This window comes from Sander vitreus, chromosome 15 (assembly GCF_031162955.1).
Source record: "Sander vitreus isolate 19-12246 chromosome 15, sanVit1, whole genome shotgun sequence".
Classification (NCBI taxonomy): domain Eukaryota; kingdom Metazoa; phylum Chordata; class Actinopteri; order Perciformes; family Percidae; genus Sander; species Sander vitreus.
Window position 1 is genome coordinate 26963948 of NC_135869.1, and position 20579 is coordinate 26984526.

At 40.9% G+C, this 20579-nt stretch overlaps 1 protein-coding gene across 1 annotated transcript; it reads left to right on the forward strand.

The window, feature by feature from the left end:
• Nucleotides 1–1512: 1512 nt before the first annotated feature.
• Nucleotides 1513–14198, forward strand: LOC144529978 (bMERB domain-containing protein 1). Its single transcript, XM_078269369.1, has 6 exons — nt 1513–1745; nt 6011–6131; nt 7969–8042; nt 8193–8307; nt 9486–9547; nt 10811–14198. The coding sequence occupies exons 1-6, from the start codon at nt 1676–1678 to the stop codon at nt 10927–10929; spliced, it is 561 nt and encodes a 186-aa protein (XP_078125495.1). The 5' UTR covers nt 1513–1675; the 3' UTR covers nt 10930–14198.
• The last annotated feature ends 6381 nt before the right edge of the window (nt 14199–20579 follow it).

Below are 20579 nucleotides of genomic sequence, written 5' to 3' on the forward strand. Positions count from 1 at the left end.
TATACTTTTACTTTCTACATCTCAGAGATAAATATTGTACTTTTTACTCCACTACATTTGTCTGACAGCTTAGTTACTTTTCAGAATCCCCTTTCGGCTTCCTGTCCTGTATCTCCACATGTGTTGATGTTGAATGTTTGTGACAAACTGAAGGATGAAGTGTTCCTTTATGTGTTGAGAAATGCTTCTACTTCTTAAGCTAAATAAAGTCTTTTAAACAGCCCCAAAATCGCCATCTCCAAACCCACCAAACTCCATTTAAATAAACAGTAATTTTATCATAAAACACACTTCATTCAAAGTGGACAGAAACTAAGTAAAACTATCAAAAGCCGTCTTGGTTCATCTTTCCACTGTTCCAACAATCACCACTCTGGTTTGGTTGAAATAAACCCTTAATTCACCCATTTACATGTGGAGATATGCTGGCTCTATACACGCTAAAAGTCCTGATTATTTACATGGAGTCTGGTGGAGATATGCTGGCTCTATACACGCTAAAAGTCCTGATTATTTACATGGAGTCTGGTGGAGTTTGGTGATGGTGATTTCGGGGCTGTTTCATGTTAAACTAAAAGGATCTTCCTCTTGAACATGAAGGTCTGTCTCTGTAGGGATCCTTTCATAATGTTGTCAGACACTTCGAATAATAATCTGAGTCTGTCAGCAGCAACAACAGAACTTTTAGTGGACAGAAATCACATTTGAGGCTAGAAGGGATACAGCTACGGCATTTAGCTGAGAAAAAGTGTCTGTTTCAGCACCAAAACGACAAGTTAGCCTTAGTTTAGGAAAAAGATCGTCGTTTGGATTAAAACACTCCCGAGGAAGGAACACGCGTTTCCTGGCTGAAAGTATGAAAATTGTATAGCCTATTAGATATTATTAGACTATTTTTTTCAAAATTTTGCGTAACTTCCGGCGGTTACAGCCGTCTAGCTCGCTCAATACTGGACTAATTTCACAGATTTTTGCTCCCATTCGCCCTTAAACACAAAACATGGGACAAAGCAGGTTGAAAAATAGGCTACCGAAATGTCCCTTCAAATGTCATTCTCCTGTTCTCATTGGGCTGCTGCTGGGTGCAAGGACGTGTATGCATGTATTTAAAAAGCATGTATTTTTTTTTGGGAAAAAGCGTCAAAAGAATGATCGATAAAAACACAAAAAATTGTCGGATTTGTCGGAAAAACTTTGGAAAAAGCGACAAAACCTATACACACACAAAACAAACTTGGAAAAGGCGACAAAAACGTTGAAATGATTGTTAAAAAAAAATCGAAAAAGGCGACAAAAACTAAAGCTACTAAAACATTGAAAATGCGAGAAAAAAAACAACAACTTTGAAAAAGAGCCCCGTTTTGATTATGGGGGGTGTATCGTCTTCCCGCCCCCCCCTAAATGACACCTATGGCTGGATGTCATAGAGCCGGTCTGCCAGCAGGTGGCGCCCTGCAGCCTCCGCTCCTCCGTGCCGACATCGTGCTCTGTAGGAGTCGGTTCAGCATCTGTTCGGCAGCCTTCCTCCCGTTAGATTCCCTCACACGTTACAGCAGTTCTGCACGGACTTAGTCTATAGGCCTACCTTTTTAATATCAATTCTCGAGCTGCACAAATATTGACTTGAATTTTTCTGCGCAGTGTCTAAAAACAAGGGGCAGTATTTTTGAACGATATGGAAAGATCGTCTAAACAGTACGGCTCTCTGGAGAAGACGCAGGTGGACACAGCGACGGAGGAATCGAGTGAGTTTTGAGTATAACGTGCACTACGGTCCGTTTGTGTGTGAATTGAACAGGATGCGCGCTTGAATTGTGTTTCTGTATTAAGTAATCAGCGAAGGAAAAGGGATGTTTTCGTTGCCCCAACTTTTGAAGCAGAGGGAATGAAAGCTTCAGGTGCCTGCAGATCCTCACAGTGAGCATGTTCAAGTTGTCTGCCTGCAGGATTTTAGACATCCTGAAAAGGACCAACAGAGGAGATGTTGTGGAGGTGAGATTTCTCTGCAGGAGAACATGTTAAATGTATTCATTTGACAGTTGTATTATTTTATTTCTTAAAGGCCATATGTTTGTCCAAGAGTTTTCTAAAAGTGGTCTAAATTTAGTTCTCGAAGAGCCTCTAGTTATTTCATCTTTTAGTTTTTCTTGCTTCACAATAGTCACATTTAAAGATACTGTAAAAAAAGGTACGTCACAATATCTTTAAAATAGCTTGTTTTTGTCCAACTAATAGTCCAACATACACATATATTCAGTTTACTGCCACATTAAGGCCCATGTGGCAGCTGGAATTAGAGAACGTTTCACTTTTTTGCATGAAAATAAACGATAAATTGATTGTCGAAATAGTTGCAGATCATTTTTCGGACGCTCAACAAATCAGTATATCAATACAAATCTTTTCATAGCTTTAATTTCTAGATCTAGAGGGTCGTAATGTCAGTGCACAGCAGGACATTCAACATATACAATACATATTACAGTAATGAATGAAAAAATGTATTTACTTGAGTTTTTGTTTTAGGATAACATTATTTCCCCCCATAATTACTAACAAATTACATATTTCTTTCCAGGAAAATTCCTCGGAAATTATTAGGAAACTACAGAGACAAGAGTTTATTTGCATCCACACAGAGAGAGAAATAGGAACAATGTCAAGTCATACTGATACAATTGGCTAAAGTTTGGTCATAATAAGGCCAAAATATTTGAGTCTTTAAAAATAGTATTCATACAGTATCATTTACCTAAGTAAAAGTAGCAAGTAGTAGTAGCACGCTGTAAAGTCCTGCATTGAAAATGTCCCTTTAATGGAGAAACCCTTATATCTTAAAGGGGAACTGCAGTTTTTTTTAGCTTGCAGTTTTTCTTAACTAAACAGCTTCGGAGTCATTGGAATGGTTATATGACTTTTTTCGGGTTGAGTGGTGATCGTCTCGCTCCCCGCTAGCACCTGTGACCTGAAAAACCACCCTTGCCGCCCGGCCTCAGCGTCAGGAAGTATGGCGTGATATCAGGTCTCGCCATGTAATGAATTGCTTCACGGCATTGCACACATACACACATCCAGGAACCGGCTAACAAGGTAGAGATGGAGTTTTTCACACTATCGTCATGGCTGAGCCGGGAAAAAAGAAGCAGAAAGCTAGAAAAGCACTGGAGGAGGAACAGAGAAAGAGGAAACAGCAGACTGACCGAGAGAGGGGTCAGACACGAGGAAACATAGGAGCTGTAGGGGGGGCTCTATAGAGAAACCTGTAGGGGGGGCTCTATAGAGAAACCTGTAGGGGGGCTCTATAGAGAAACCTGAAGGGGGAGCTCTATAGAGAAACCTGCCAGCAAAAAGCGAAAAAACAGCAAAGAAATGGCCAAAACTGCATAGCGCCCATTTAAGCTTGAGTACGATTTTAATTTTGGCGTTCCTCAAGGCTCACTTCTTGGTTTTTCCCATTTTATACAACTATCTCCTCTGCAATACCACGTGTGCAACATTTTACTATAAATGGCACACATTCATTTTTATTTGATTGCTTTCTATTGTCCACATGGTTGACTTTAAATGTGTCTTAAGGGTGTGACGGTATTACTTTAGTTGTAGTAAGAAGTAAGATCACACAGTAACTGCGAGTATGACTGTAATGTCTTTTCACACAAGGCCAGGTAATTAAGAGCGGATCCGAGCTCTGCTGGATGACTCATCGTTGCCCCTGGAGAGGAGTAGGAGGCTGCAGGAGGCAGGCAGTGCAGATATTCAGTGATGCTTGAAGAATGACTGGGGGTGAGGGAAGTATTCACAGAGCTCTGATCAGATCATAGCAGGACGGCAGAATTTGATCCAGGGAAGTTTTTAATGTTTACAGCTGAACAGGTTTCACTAAACTCATTCATAAATGTGTGTGCTTGTTGTGTTGTTTGTGCCTGGATATTTAAATAGTCCCACATTAGGTTTTTCATCATGAGTCTCGAGAGTCCCCTGAGCTTGATAACCTTGACAGTTCGCCTGGATGGGAGGTGTCCTCCAGAACAGTCTAAAGGACACGTCCCACCCAGGCCACCCCCTGCTCGAACTGTTACCGTCAGGCAGACGGTAGGATTGGGCATCGAGAACCGATTCCTACTTGGAATCGTGTCAAATATTACGATACCAGTAGAATCGTTTCTTTGGTTTCAAATCTGATCATCACTTCCCAGTTTAACATGCGCAACTTTTGGTTTCCGAAGCGGCCAGGCTCTTGTTGTGTTGCAGCCTTGGAGCTCAGTAAGCAGCGCTCTAGTGTGGCTTTATTTTACATAGAAAAATCCCTGTAGAACTACAAACCACCATTGAATCAAAATAAAACTCTCCTCTTATTTGTGAAAACAGGCATCTGACCCGTTTCAACTCCACCCCTCAAAGAGTCAGAATCAAGAATCGATGAGAACCGGAATCGGAAGGAAGAATCGGAATTGGAATCAGAATTGTTCAAATCCAAACGATGCCCGACCCTAGTCCTAACCCCACCTTAAAATATATCAAGGGTTAAAGGACTTATGTCTCAGCAGGATTTGGAAAAACTTGTCCATGCTTTTATCTTCAGTAGACTTGACTACTGTAACGGTGTCTTTACAGGTCTCCCTAAAAAATCAATCAGACAGCTGCAGCTGATTCAGAACGCTGCTGCTCGAGTCCTCACTAAGACCAAGAGAGTGGATCACATCACTCCAGTTCTGAAGTCTCTACACTGGCTTCCTGTACCACAAAGAATAGATTTCAAAATACTTTTGCTGGTTTATAAATCACTAAATGGTTTAGGGCCAAAATACATTTCTGATCTGCTACTACACTATGACCCACCAAGACCTCTCAGGTCGTCTGGGACAGGTCTGCTACACTATGAACCACCCAGACCTCTCAGGTCGTCTGGGACAGGCCTGCTACACTATGACCCACCCAGACCTCTCAGGTCGTCTGGGACAGGCCTGCTACACTATGACCCACCCAGACCTCTCAGGTCGTCTGGGACAGGCCTGCTACACTATGACCCACCCAGACCTCTCAGGTCGTCTGGGACAGGCCTGCTCTCTGTCCCCAGAGTCAGAACTAAATCTGGAACAAACTCCCAGAAACCAGCACGTCTGCCACAACTCTCAGTTCTTTTAAATCAAGGCTGAAGACCTATCTTTTTGATGTTGCCTTTCTTTAAATAACAGTTCATTTCTTATACCGACGCTGCATTGTTGACACTGTATAACAATCTATATAAGTATATAAAGAGAAATTCCTATTTTATCTGCTTTTATATATTTAACTGTTTTAACTGCTCTGTAATGTTTAATTTCTTATACTGCACTGTAACTTTTTTTCTCGTATTTTATCTGTTTTCATGTAAAGCATTATTGCCCTGTTGCTGAAATGTGCTCTACAAATAAAGCTGCCTTGCCTTGCCTAGCAGACGGTACAAATCCATCAGAGCAAATACAAACAGATTCAAAACCAGTTTTCACCCGACTGCAATAACTGAAATCAATGCTGCTGAATTGAACTGAACTAATAGTCCATTGAGGGATTGCGCAACAAGTGTGAGTGTGTATGTAAGGATGCTGTGTATTAATGTCTGTTCATGCTGTTTTTGGATACTATGTATCTTTTTATTCTTTTTTTAATGACGCACTGCAGGGTCAGTACTTTTGAAAATGTCGTTGTGCAAGTGACAATGACAAAAAAGTTCTATTTTATTCTATTCTATAACCAAGACAGGTGGTTTATTAGATATAATGAGTGCAATACATTACTCCAATTAAGCAATTTTGCACTTAAATGTGCAAGGAATTGCCAGCCTCAATTTCACCGGAAATCAACTGAAAGATGTCTTGTTATAGGGTCTGCTGTCCATCATGTATTTCTTTAAAAAATCACAATAGTTATAGCAGTCGAACAGTATTTTTATCTAAAAGAAGAAAGCATCTAACTCCTGTTGCCATGATCAGAATCAAACAAATGTGTTTTGGTCTCGCCTGTCTTTCAGCAGAGGATGTCATTTCAATGGCTGACTCCACGATTACCATCGAGGACATTGAAGGAGAGCTGTGCAAAATAGACCGCATAAGAGACATCCTTGTACGGAGGGAATCGGAGCTGAGATACATGTAAGATCTGCTTCTTCAACACCAGCTCTCGTGTTCAGTATTTAAAATGACATAGACACAAAAAGGACACTGACGGACAGTAATGGCATAATGACATTAGAGCCAAGATGATAACACTTTTCTTCTTTCACGTTATGTCCCACAGTTTTGGAACAGTTAACTTAATATATATTATATTTCTTTTGCGGGGTTGAAAATGGGAATGTGCATCACTATTCATCCTGTGGATGCGGATGAACGCGGATGGAAATGAGAACAACGTGTGATATGTGACATCATGAACCACCAACACTTATCTGATTTTATTTCGAAGGCTCGCACAGCACAAACAAGTCAAAGTCGTTATTCTCTGTTTTCTCTGATTCATCATATGGCCACATTATGCAGTGCTGGTCTCTGTTCTCAGTCCCAAATATCAGTTATCGGTTTCATTAACTACTAATAATCAGTATCGTCCTTGAAAAACCAGTGTGCAGACCAGCACTGCATAATGTGGCCATATGATGAATCAGAGAAAACAGAGAATAGCGACTTTGACTTGTTTGTTTTTGACTATGCGAGCCTACTTCTGCTACTTGGGCGGAGTGATTTGCTCGCAGCACCTGAGAAGTCCCGTGGTGAGGAGCAGAGAGTAACAACGGTGCTTCTCAGGTGTTGCGCTAATCACTCCGCCCAAGTAGCAGAAGTAGCAGTGCTTCGCCTTCTGAGAATATAGTTCCCAGTATGTATACGGTTAGAAGACGGCTGTGTGTCATGTGACCTTGTTATTTGTACACGTGTGACTATACGCTGTGACTATACAAAGGATCTGTGCTAAGCTAGGCTAGATGGAGCCGGTTACCTCCAGGATCTGTGCTAAGCTAGGCTAGATGGAGCCGGTTACCTCCAGGATCTGTGCTAAGCTAGGCTAGATGGAGCCGGTTACCTCCAGGATCTGTGCTAAGCTAGGCTAGATGGAGCCGGTTACCTCCAGGATCTGTGCTAAGCTAGGCTAGATGGAGCCGGTTACCTCCAGGATCTGTGCTAAGCTAGGCTAGCGGTGGGTGCGTCAGACAGAGTTACAACACGCACGGAGATGAGAAGGGTATGTCTGGACTTATCTAACTCTAAGATACGGGGAATAAGATAAAGTCCCAATAAGCTTGAGTGTTCCTTTAAACCAACAGCTCAGAGTACACATTTCTGTTAGAGCCATTTCCCTCTTTACACCGTAATAGCACTTACAAACACACTCACGCATGCACACACGGCCCCTGATGTTTTCAAATCTGCATCAGAGTCAGACAGTGAAATGAGATCTGATACTTTCAGCTGTGAGTCATTCACAGAGGGCAGCGTGGCCGTGTTATTCCAGATAATAAACTCACACCTCCACACCATCGGTGTTTAGTTTCTTTTTTTGATAAGCTCCGACAATTTCACATGGATGTTTGTGTCAGGGGTGTGCAGATTTGGACCCAAATTGCAGAAAAGTGAAACTGAAGTGTAAAACATACACACAGATAGAACAAGTAAAAAAACAAAACAGACAACAGGGTGAACATACAAACAGGGAATGACATAACAACAATAAACAGGAAAAACCACGGCCATGACAGTTTGCATGTAACGTTAGGAGGTGGATTGCTTTGCTGCCATGATATGAATTGCTTCTTATATTAGTTCTTATTTCTATTGGTTCTTAGAATTTCTCTTTATATTTTATATTGAGAGTGGAGCTTATTTAACCAACCGATCTTTGATTCGTTTAATTATACTTTTTTTTTTTTTTTTTTACACTGGCATTAGCTGATTTCCTGCAAAACATCTATTCCCGATGTGTTTGTTTTACACTCAGGATGGATGACATCCAGCTCTGCCGAGAAATCACGAGGCTGAAGACGGAGCTGCAGAAACTTGTCTCGACTCCAGGTAAATTAAAAAGCAGTCACCGTCAAACTGTGTGCTGTTTGTCACGCTCTTATTTCACCTGTCTTCTGCCGTCTGAAAATGGAAAGAAATGAGATTTGAAAGTTTATGACGTTAACCCTCTGGGGCTTGGGATGTGACTGTTGATTGCAGACGATGATAAGTCCAAGGCGGACAGAGAGAGGGAGGAAGAGCTGCTGCAGCAGGTCAACAAGCTGGTGGAGACCAGAGACTTCCTGGTGGATGACGTGGAGTTTGAGAGGCTCAGGTGGGGTTATTAAATCAATCGACTGAAAAGACAGACATGCACACACGCACACACACACACGCACGCACACACACGCATGCACACACGCACGCGCACACACACACACCACATTTCACTATCTTTGTGGGGACCCGTCATTGACATAATGCATTCCCTAGCCCCTTACCCTAACCTTAACCATCACAACTAAATGCCTAACTTTAACCCTTACCCTCACCCTAACCAGAACCTCATTCTAACCCTAATCCTAAAACCAAGTCTTAACCCTCAAACAGACCTTTAAACTTGTGGGGTCCAGCATTTTGGCCCCACAAAGCTGTCCGGACCCCACAAGTATACTGGACTCCCGGTTTTTGGTCCCCACGAATGTAGTTAAACAAGAACACACACACTCACGCACACACACACACACACACACACACACACACACACACACACACACACACACACACACATGCCCGGACACACACGCTCACACACACACACGCACACACACACAGCAGCCATTACAGTGCTTTTTACAAGATAACGGGCAAAGATAAAGGTCTGGATCTCCAGATTATGTTGCTTGAACCTTAACTTTAACAATTTAACTTTACAAGTATAGCTTTTAGCATGTTGATGTCTTTACTGTTATTCATACATACTTCATATATTCCATGTACAAGCGTATACACTTCAATCAGGTCTCCTCTGCATCTTCTGTACATACAAGAGTCGGTAAACAGCCATTACAGTGCTTTTTACAAGACAGGCAAAGACAAAGATGTGCAATTCTAAAGGTTTGGATCTTTTTATGTTGATTATGTTGATTGAAGCTTAACTTTAACAATTTATTGAGAGCAAGTCCACTGTCGCTCAGATGGTTTGTTTGTGGTGTTAAATTAGCTGTCATGACTGATAAGCAGGCAGTAGAATATCTTTGAGTGACATTATGATGGGCCTCAGACAGATTGCAGGGATGCGAGAGGCCATCTTCTTTCATTATTCAACGTGTTTGTGAGATTGTGTGCGGTGCAGCAGTGAATTCACACCATGTACTGAGGATTAAAACCCTCTCCTGAGGATTTGTCAGTCCAGCCTGTAGCCTTGGTTTCTCCTTTACTTGCAGCCCAGTGACATTTAACATGATTGAAAAACTCGAGAAATTAAAAACAAGGATATATTCTCCTCCGCAGGGAAAGAGAGGAAGACAGAGAAATGGCAGTCTTCTTACAGTCCAAATTTCCCAAGGCAAAAGGTGAGTCCAACCAAGACTTTTCTTCACTCGAAAAACGGCCACATAAGTCGTTTGTTCGAGCAGCAATTACAACTCATATTTACGTTAATAGTGGCGGCTCCCACTAGTGTCCGTAGTAAATATGAAGGGAGCAAAACGGAAAGTAGCAATCCGTTCTCACTCCGATCTCGTTAAATACTGACACTTGGTCAGTGGCTCTCAGCGTCAGATACCGACGCAAAAATCACCCTTCAGGCGCTGTTAGATGACGTAGTATTAAAGGACAAATCCAGCACAAAATGAACCTAAGGGTTAATAACACATGATTACGGAGCCGACCGTTCTCTGGGATTTGTTTTCATGCTAATCGAATGTGACCAGTTTTAGCCCAAACCGCTAATTAGCTTATAACGCTAGTCGTCAGAGGGTAAAGTAAAAAGACATCTCTATTTCTACACCACTAACAAGGCTCAAAATATCACCACACTTCAACGGTAGCATAATGAGGGTCCCTAAATGTTAATCCAAGCATTGAGAACTTTGTAAGTGTACAGACAGTTTATTAAAAAGATAGATTATAAAGACGTATACTGTACATGCAGGCGCCATCTTGGGAAACAGTATTAAGTGAGACAGAGGTAGCGAAGTAGTAATGGAAAATCTGCCAGGGCTTTCACCCAAGAGACCAGGGTTCGTGTCCCAAACGTACATTTTGTAACCCCACCCGCGATCTTTTCCTTAACCTAACTGTCCCGTTCTTGTGCGACATGTCAGTTAAACATACGTCTTGACCCAGAGCGTCAAATAGTGACGCCAAGAGTCCAGACCAAGCGCGTCTAAATATGACGCCAAAGTAACATCTGATTTTAACCCAAACCACGATCTTTTTCTAGACTTAACTTAGTAGTTTTGGTGCCTAAACCTAACCATACCGCGACCATTTCACAATGTTAATATGTTTTTCAACTGCAATGGCTATGTTCTGTGGTTTAGATATGAGGTCGTATTTCCTGCCACCACTAGGGGGCGCTTATTTATGAAACGCTCCTGTTGGTAGTGCGTTTTGTTACCTTCAGACAGAGCCAGGGTAGCCGTTTCCCCCTGTTTCCAGTATTTGGGCTAAGCTAAGCTAACAGCTGCATACAGATATGAGAGTGGCAAGAAATTGAAGAAGCATTTCCCTGAAAACATTGCACTTTTCTTTTAAGGAATATAAGTTTAAGTGAAGATGTAGAGGATGAGAGTGTGAACATGACTTTACTTTCAAGTCTCATTTTTAATCAGGTGCTTCGCAAGATCAAAACATGGCGTCCAAATCCCAGCAGACGTCAGCGCCGTTTATCAGTAAAACTGGACTCACACTGCTGAAAGACTGCTGCGGCTTCTCCTGCTCCATCATGTAATACTGTGTGTGTGTATGTGTGTGTGTGTGTGTGTGTGTGTGTGTGTGTGTGTGTGTGTGTCTGCCATAATAGCAGTCACCTTTTGGCGGAATGGGCCGCCATCTGGCCTGTCACTGCCTGTACCGGCTCACAGTCACCTATTGGCGGTTAAACACAACTACCAACTGCCGCTAATACGACGGAGCTCTGTAGCCGGCAAGCAAAGCTCTGTAGTTGGCATCACGTGACCAGCCGGTGGGCGCCTAGTTTTCGTAGGATATCATACCATTTGGTGTGCATACATTTTACGTACATACTCCATCATACAAACCCGTTTATGAGAATGTGTTGCAAAGGTAGAGTAGGAATTTGGCATAAACAGCATTACTGATCTTGATATTTCCCCAGTAACACAACTTTTGCTCCTCCGATTTGCCGGTCCAGTATGAGAGACTGAGGGGAAATGACACAAAGTTGAAGACATTTAAAGCAACACTATTGAGAAATGTTTCCACTTCGGTCCCCCTACAGGTTGGAAGCAGAATTGTCCCATTATGTCTCATTGGAACTACAGATCCGCTACCCGATCTGGCAAACTTGCACAGTGCGGTTATGGCCGATAGAGGGCCGCAAAGTGAATGCAGAAGTGCCGTTCACCCTGTTACGAGTTGATGAACCACTGAAACGATTTTGGAAACATTATTTTAAGTTACAAAAAGTTCTCTAGTGTTGCTTTAAAACCCTATAAGAACCAGGGCTTTTGAGAAAACATTCAGGGCTGGAGCCCCAGAAGCCCCCCCTCCCCCCCCCTCCACCCCTGCCAAGTCACCGTCTCTGTCTCCTACTGTAGCTCATCTTCTCCCCTACTTAACTTCCACTGAATCTCATTTTCTGTACCTGCTTATTGCTGCACTCGCTGTTTGTAAATCTCTCTTCTTTTCCCTGTTTCTCTGTAGCACCTGCATTCATCTACATATGCTTGTATGTACATACATATATGTAAGAGATGTGTATTAGAATATTGTTGCTGTCAGGCATAAACCATATTTCATCATTTCATTTTTTTCCCATAAATCAATGCTTTTGGTCACCCTTTACGACTGTCTGTGGGTTTTACAAATACTTAAACAGTGACGAGTATGGACGAGGTCATTATGTCTGACTTTGTCTGAGAAAAAAAGCTCACTAAAATGTTTTCAAATGATTTTTTATTTTATTGTTTATTTATCAGAGACAATACCTATAACATTATCACAACCTAGATGTGAAAGATGCGTGGTGGTTAGGACGTCTAGCCTCCGCTAATTTGCAGTCCTTGTCCCTGGTCAGGCTTTTACAAAAACAACATCAACAGTCCACAAAATTCTCAGAAAAAAACAGAAAGAAAGGAAAAATAAAAAGATTTATTTTTACATTTTTTGCTCACATCTACGGTGGCCCTGAAGTGCAAATTACAACAGCAAATAGAAAAACGCGACGGCAAATAGGAAAACACGACGGCAAATATGAAAACACGACGGCAAATAGGAAAACACGACGGCAAATAGGAAAACACGACGGCAAATAGGAAAACACGACAGCAAATATGAAAACACGACGGCAAATAGGAAAACACGACGGCAAATATGAAAACACGACGGCAAATATGAAAACACGACGGCAAATATGAAAACACGACGGCAAATATGAAAACACGACAGCAAATATGAAAACACGACAGCAAATATGAAAACACGACGGCAAATACGAAAACAAAACGGCATTAACTTCTACCGGAAAAGGTAGGGCCTATCTAGCAGAGGACGGACCCTCCTGATTGGACAGACGGACTGTCTCTCTGTTAAAAGTAGGCGCTTTTCCGTGTTTTTCACCTCTCCTTCCTGTTAAAAGACAGACAGTCCGTCTGTCCAATCAGGAGGGTCCGTCCTCTGCTAGATAGGCCCTACCTTTTCCTGTAGAAGTTAATGACGTAGTGTTTTCATATTTGCCGTCGTGTTTTTCTATTTGCTGTTGTGATTTGCACTTCAGGGCCACCGTACACATCTCTGTTGTTGCACTGTAAACCTGAATGCTCTAATGAATTAAATGGAAGAAGTACTGTAAACTTACAGTTTGTTAAGAAGTTCTACTTACTTAAAACGTATTGTTGAGTTACACTTAATTAAAACGATTGAACAAGAAACTAATAAATATTGAGTTTAGTGAACATGAACTGAAATACAGTTATGTTAATTTAATACTTTCGAGTTGCATTTTACTGATTTTTGAGTTGGCTTAATTGGTACTTTAATTTAACGGTAATCAAAAAATGTTACTCCACATATTTAAGCTTAACAACCTCAGACTTTTAAGTTTATAAACTCAACAAATGTGCGGCAACTGATAGCCTCCATTTTTTTGGAGTACTGCTTAATATTCGGGTTTACAGTGTGTTTAAGCCATAATTTGGCTTTTGTGCTAAACACTTTCAGTTCTGGTTGGGATTTAAGTTTCGTGGATAAAGAATTCCCTAAGTGCGCACCTTTTACTGAGGATTAACCCATCCTTTTTCCATTTTCTGAAAAGCAACAGTTACAAGGTTTTTGCCCGACAGCGATGATATATTATGTGATTTACTGCTGTGAAATACTGTGTTTAAAGTCTTGCAGAGAGGAAGCTGACTGGCTAATACTAATGCTTTCTATCCAATTAATGTAATAAGATATTATTATAGTTGCTCTGACCTTCTGTTTGTGATGTATTAGCTGTTAAAGAGTCACTGAGGGAACAAACTACACTTGCTGTAGTTCTGTATTGAGTATTATGGTTAGGCTTGTGATTACTTTTGTTTTTGATTATTGGGAGTGGTCTCATCTTTTTTTCCTTATTCAGTTAATCGTTGGGGGCCATGAAAATGTTACAGTTAGCATTAGCAGCGGAGGAAGGGAGATGCCGTATATGAAAATATGAAGAAAATAAAAATGCAGACCTTTGTACTTTCTGTTGGTCATCCGATGTAGAAAGAGTTGAGGAGATTTATGCAGAAGGCTGTCTCGCAAATATTGTTCATTTGTGTTTGCTACTCAGTTACTCAGCAGGCCACAACTTAAACCAAAGTCTGATGTCTGATCCGGATGTATTTAGTCATTAAGTAATATGCCTTAAAAGAGAAAATGTGTACTCTAATATTATTTTCTGTGACTGTACAATGTATCATCTTTTGCAATGCTGTTTTGTTTCGGCCCCTTTGGAGCTTCATCAAGAGTATTTAAAAATCTGGAGTATTTGAATACTCTTAACGAAGGTCCAGAGGGGCCGAAACGTTAGTTTCTTCAATAAATGGTGTTGCTGTAGCAAAAGCAGAGTGCGGGATCTTCCTTTTTCAACACATTTTAAAAGACGAGTAAGAAATATTTGCATTTCAGAGAAAGGCCATGTGTGTGTGTGTGTGTGTGTGTGTGTGTGTGTGTGTGTGTGTGTGTGTGTGTGTGTGTGTGTGTGTGTGTGTGTGTGTGTGTGTGTGTGTGTGTGTGGTTATTGTTGTGGTGAGGAGAAAACCAGATGGTTTCAGTTCCACATACCTTACCTCAGCTGCCTGCCTTCACCTCTCTCTCTCTCTCACACACACACACACACACACACACACACACACACACACACACAATAATACACACTGCAGCCACAGATGAGTTATACAGCGCAGCGAGACCACTATCTTTTATTTGTCTGATGGAACATTTTGTCCGAAGAATACTCAGTTTTAGTAGAAATTATGGACATGATTTGATTTTGTATTTATCTCGAACAATCAACAGACTGTAAAAGAAGAAAAAACATCTGATGAAGATAGATACATCGATCCGATTTCATCAAAGAACAAATGAAGAATGAGTAATCATATTATTACCAAAGAAACAAATAGATATGCAAACACTGCGTACAAAAATGCAAGTCATACAACAACAACATACAACAATACATTGTGACTTCCACTTCATATTCTGGTTGACATGATTGGTATGCATGTTTTCCCTTTCTTCAACATCCAATATTTTAGATAGATAGTTAACTTTATTTATCCCCGCGGGGAAATTAAGGTGTTTTCGCAGCCAGGTACTTAAATACAGTTACAACATAAAACACTACTATTAATACAGTACAATACATTAAAATACAATACAGTACAGTCACGATACAATGCACTTAAAAAGGAGGGATACAAATACAACTACAGTGGGACTGCAAATAGTAAATAAGGTGCAGAGAGGACATAAGGCAAATATATATATATATATATATATATATATATATATATATATATATATATGTTTGTACACAATATATGCATCCATTCCAACACAGCGCTACAGCAGCGTGTTGTCATGGCAACCACCAGCATGCAGTTGTTGCTTTTACCTTTCACGTTCAAAATATATTATATTGTTCACATAGCTTCTTCCTGAGCCTCTTTACCTGCAGTAATGTGGTCTCTTTGGTTCCATCCTCACGTTGCCAGCTGTGACGACAACGGCCGCTACAGCTGGCTGCAGATTAACAGACCTGCAACGCTCTCCGCTGTATTTAATTTGCAGGTTGAAAAGTCTAATCAGAGGGCTCCATACTGTGAATATAGACAAGTTACTGCCAACCCACTCTAATTGGATGCTTGCTCTTTTATGCAGTGTTGGCTAGACGTTTACAAGTCCCTGGAAAGGCGATATCATGCTCTGCCAATTAGGGACTTTTTGCTTTCTTTCTTTTTTCCAGCTTTGACTCTCTTCCGAAAGCATTTCATAATCCCAGACTCAGTCTTTGGGGCATACACTTTATGCTACTTTATGTATGTTAGGAGCTGCATAGCCCTCCCACTGTTTATGTATTGTCCCTCTGGCAGTTGTCTCTAAGACCAGGGAATGTAAATGAGAGAGCTTTGTGTGACATTTCAGCCACTGAGGCGTTGTTAGGGATCCCACGTAACTTCTAGGCAAGTTCCGCCCTAGGAAGCAGGCCGATTGGTTGGGGTTAGGCATTGACCTCGAGTGGTTAAGGTTAGGATAGCCGATTGGTCAGGGGATACTTACCTGAACAAATAGGGTTAGGTTACCTAGCGTACAGGGACGCCTGGCCAATAGTAGCGTGTGAATGCGCTTGAAGGGTGGGCCTTGCCTAGAAGTTGCGTGGGCTCCATAATATCGCGCCACTGAGAGCTTTGAGAGGGAACAAAAGCAGAGAGTGATACAAGGTTGAAATGGAGGGGTGAAGGGAGAGAAATAGCAAAGAAGGTGAAAGGTGGCGGGGAGGAATGCACAGAAAGATATCAAACTCCAAAAATGTTCACACATCTGATACCATGAGTGAACTCGTTCCACCGGGGATTCTAGGATCGGGTTTCTAGGGTTGCTTTAAATGTTATTCTATTGTTCTTATGTGCATTTTAAGAAGAAAGTCTTGGAAAGACACCAACATTAATAAATAAAAAATACTTTAATGCTGAGCCACAGGGCCATTACTACAAAGGTGAGGTGATATTACAATATATATATATAATGCGATATTTATCCATGGAAAAGCAGACATTTCCCAAATGCAGTATCAATAGTCTACATTCTGGGATTAGTTTCAAGATGCTGAGGTAGTCCCAGAGCAGAACTCCTTAGCTCAAAATAGAATAACACATTTTATTTTTTTTTATTATTATTTTTAGTGGTGCTGATATCAAGTTCCTAAAAAAGGGCTGAAATCGCCCCTGTGTTTCACACTGAGGAGATGTCTAAAATAGGACTTAGAAAGCTGCTGGGGGAGGCCGGTTGGCTCAGTTGGTAGAGAGGGCCCACATATGTGGAGGTTTGTTCCTCGACGTAGAAAGTCCAGGGTTTGAGTCCAACCTGTGACGATTTCCTGCATGTCTTCACTCCTCTCTCTCCCCTTTCATGTCTCAGCTTTCCTATCCAATAAAGGCTGAAATGCCCCAACAATAAAAAAAAAGGAAGCTGCTGGGGTATAACAGTGAGAAATAAAGAGTGAGGTTTTTTTTTCCATGAAGCTTTGTGTAAATTGCTCTAACCCAAACTTATTTTACATAGGACTGAAAACATATATGAGTGGTATTAAAGTTAGATATCCAGCATGTGTCTCAAAGCAAAGGACTGTGGCTCATTCGGCTCAGTTTTTGCAGAAGAAATGCGACTTGGCAGACAGACAATGACCAACTTCTGAGTTGCACAGAATCAGTTAATGTTTCCGTTTGATATTTACTAAACTGACAGTGATGATGCGATGTCTATGACATTTAAAACCTATTGGATGAACGCCACACCGACATTTTGCAGTTTCTTATGTGTGGCATGTCGGGTAGTATTGACAGAAGCGTCTAACATGACTGTGAGTAATCTTATTTATACCTAATAAAACATTGTGAAGTGGGTTTGTACTCAAATGAATCGTGATGTGGGTGACGTGAGTGGTGATGGCGTAGTGGATATGACACATGCCTTTGGTGTGGGAGGTCTGGGTTTGATTCCCACTGCGATACATCAACCAACGTGTCCCTGAGCAAGGCACTTAACCACCTAGTTGCTCCAGAGGCGTGTGGCCTCTGTCATATATAGCCATTGTAAGTCACTTTGGATAAAAGCGACAGCTAAATGACATGTAACGTGAAATATTTGTCGCATGTAGAGTTCTTATGCTATGAAACTAAAAGTACAAAATAAAGTAAATGTAAACGTTACCCACACAAAATATGTATTAATGACGCTACGGCATTTATATAATCCTACAAAAGGACAAGGAAAAATTCAAGACCTTTCCCGGTTGGGACCGAGCTCTGAATCTTTTCGGCCTACATTACTGTCTTTTAGATGCTGAAGTGGTTTTTTTCTTTTTTTATTATAATTTTTTGGGCTTTTCTGCCTTTATTTGACAGGACAGCCGGAATTTTCGTTCTTATTTGGTCTCGTTACTACCGTTTACATCGGATTCGGTGCGCTATTGGCACCGCGTTCAGGTACCCAACCCTACCTGTAACCTGTTATTTTTGATTTATTTATTGTTTACACCTCATTATCATTTCATTTCATTCTGGTAGTCCATAAAGGGACTTTTGTAGTTTTTTTTTCATATGTTCATATCTGTTATAATAATAATAAACATATATTCATTGTTATCCAGTGAAATTACTGATTTAGCAGGGGGGTAAACACTTTTGCATGGCACTTTAGCCGTGTCACATTCTCATTAGGGGCTGAGCCCCCCTAAAGGTCGGATCCTAGCATCGCCCCTGTCCTGCGGGTACCCTGATTGTCTTCATACGCAGCAGCATTACTGCACAGAGAGTATCGTACATCTACCCACACACACACACACACACATATACTGTATGAACCCATCGCTCAGAAGAGATTTAATTGCAGTTATACCTCAATCAATTTGAATGTTTCATACAGTGCAAAAGCCATGCTGTCACCGCTGTTTCTGCATAAAGATCAAACAATCAACTCTATCAGATGTTAGATGAGGCCTTGAGGAAATCTGTACACTTTTCTTGAAGGAAAGTTTCTGCGATTAGAAGCCGCCTGGATTGTTATCTGCTCTGTGATCACCCACATAAGCCACACGTGGTTCTTTTTTAATGGGCAGAACTGGATCATTTCTGCTGGTGTAAACAGAGGAGTGGGTTGTGCATAAAAAAACTTTAATCTCTGTCGCTTACTGGGCTGTGAGTCACTGTGTCTGAGTCACACATTCTCAGCATGGCCGTGATCAAACACAACAGATGTGCCTCCCCAGTGTCACATTTCTTAGAAATCAGCACACCAATCTTTGTATTTTGTTATAAATAGTCTGGAAGGTTACAATTAATGTGTGACATGGACATACATATGCACACGGGAGTGTTTGCTAACTGCAAGTAGGTTAAACCCTATCAACAACCTTCCGTTGCCACTATCTGTACGATGTGTACAGTTTTTCAATGCTGTACATATTCCCTGACCCCATAGTTTAATGTGTGGTGATTCATATATTACACTACTTTTGAGTAACTTAAGACTTTGGTTAAAGCTACATTGTGTAAGAATTTCTCCCATCTAGCGGTGAAATTGTATATGACAACCAGCTGAATATTACTTTCTAGCCCTTCCTCTTACGGTGGCCGAACCCGAAATGATCTCTTAGCATCTCCATCGTTTACACGCAGCTGTTCTAGCCACTCCAATGTTTATCGGTGTTTTTTGCCCCCAATGGCTCCTTCCAGGCAGCGCTGCCTGGAAGGCACTAGGATTAGGCAATGGTTAGGGTTAGGGTTAGGGTTAGGGTTAATGTTAGGGTTAGGTGCCTTGGAGGCAGCGGTCGCAGCGCTGCCTGGAAGGAGCCGATGGGGGCAACAAACACCATCGAGCCACTCCAATATTAACGTTGGTCTTACTTTGCCTGTCGCGTTGTCGTTTTAATTCTCTTTTTCGCTTCCCTGGTGGGTAATCTCCCCCTGGCATTCGTCACGGTGCCAATAGGTGTAATGGGGGGAAATGCAGAGGTATGTCCCTCTTTGGCTAATGTATTTTAGAGATGGAGGCGCTACATGGTGGATGTCATTCGAGCGACTCACCCGTATGTATTCTGAATGATTCTGAATGTCAGATTCTACGCTTACGAGAATACTTTGATTAGTTGGTGGAAGTAATCACACATGAATGAGCACATATTTAATATTTATATATAAGTTTTTTTTTGTTGTTGCTAAGAATCAACTCCAAAAATTACACAATGTAGGTTTAACTCATTTCAAGTAACAAAATAATGTGTCCACATGAATAAAGGTTTGTTTTCATCTTCATGAGATTTGAGGAATTCCAGAAATACAAATTATTTCCCACTATACAGAAAGCTGAGTTTGTTCTAAACATTTTGATATAAAACACACGGGGATCAGGTTTTATGGAAATACCCTTAAAAGGAGAATTCAAGAAGTTATGTAAAAATTGAGAAAAATGCCCTTAGACCTCAGAGGGTTAACCCTTGTGCTTTCTATATCAGACATATTGTTTGTTTTTTTAACCAAAATGCGCACATATAACATGGATGCATGGATGTACGTTGTAGGAACCCATACAACGTTCTTTGCAGGTAATATTAATGATTACATTCATTGAATTTGGGGTGTTTTTTAAAAAAAAATGTCATAACATTTGTTTTATTCTGACTAAACTTTGACATAAACCAGTCTGTGATCCACTCAACATCCTCAGATCTTAACTATTAGTCAGAATAATTCATAATTTCTGCCTTTTTAACTCAAAAATGAGGTATAATGTCATATAAATTAGGTTTATTGACCATGAATTTAAAACAAAACGTTGAAAAAAGTGACAAAAACGTTAAAAGCGTAACAAAAGAGCCAAAAATGCTGAAACAAAAGCACCAAAAATTCTATTTCACTTTTGACCTGGATGGACAATAAGTTCATGGTCGAAGGGAAGACAACGGTTAAACACCAATTGATTTAGGAATATGCAACATAAAGGCACAAAACTGAAATAATGAAGGTTTGAAAACAAGATTTTTGACACCCAGAAACCCACTTCAAGATCAGGTAATAGCTCAGGCCCCACCTTAAGGTCATCAGTGTCCGTTTGTCATTTCATTTTGCATGTTCAAAGGCAAGGTTTCAGTTACAAAAGCTCAAAGCAGTTGAC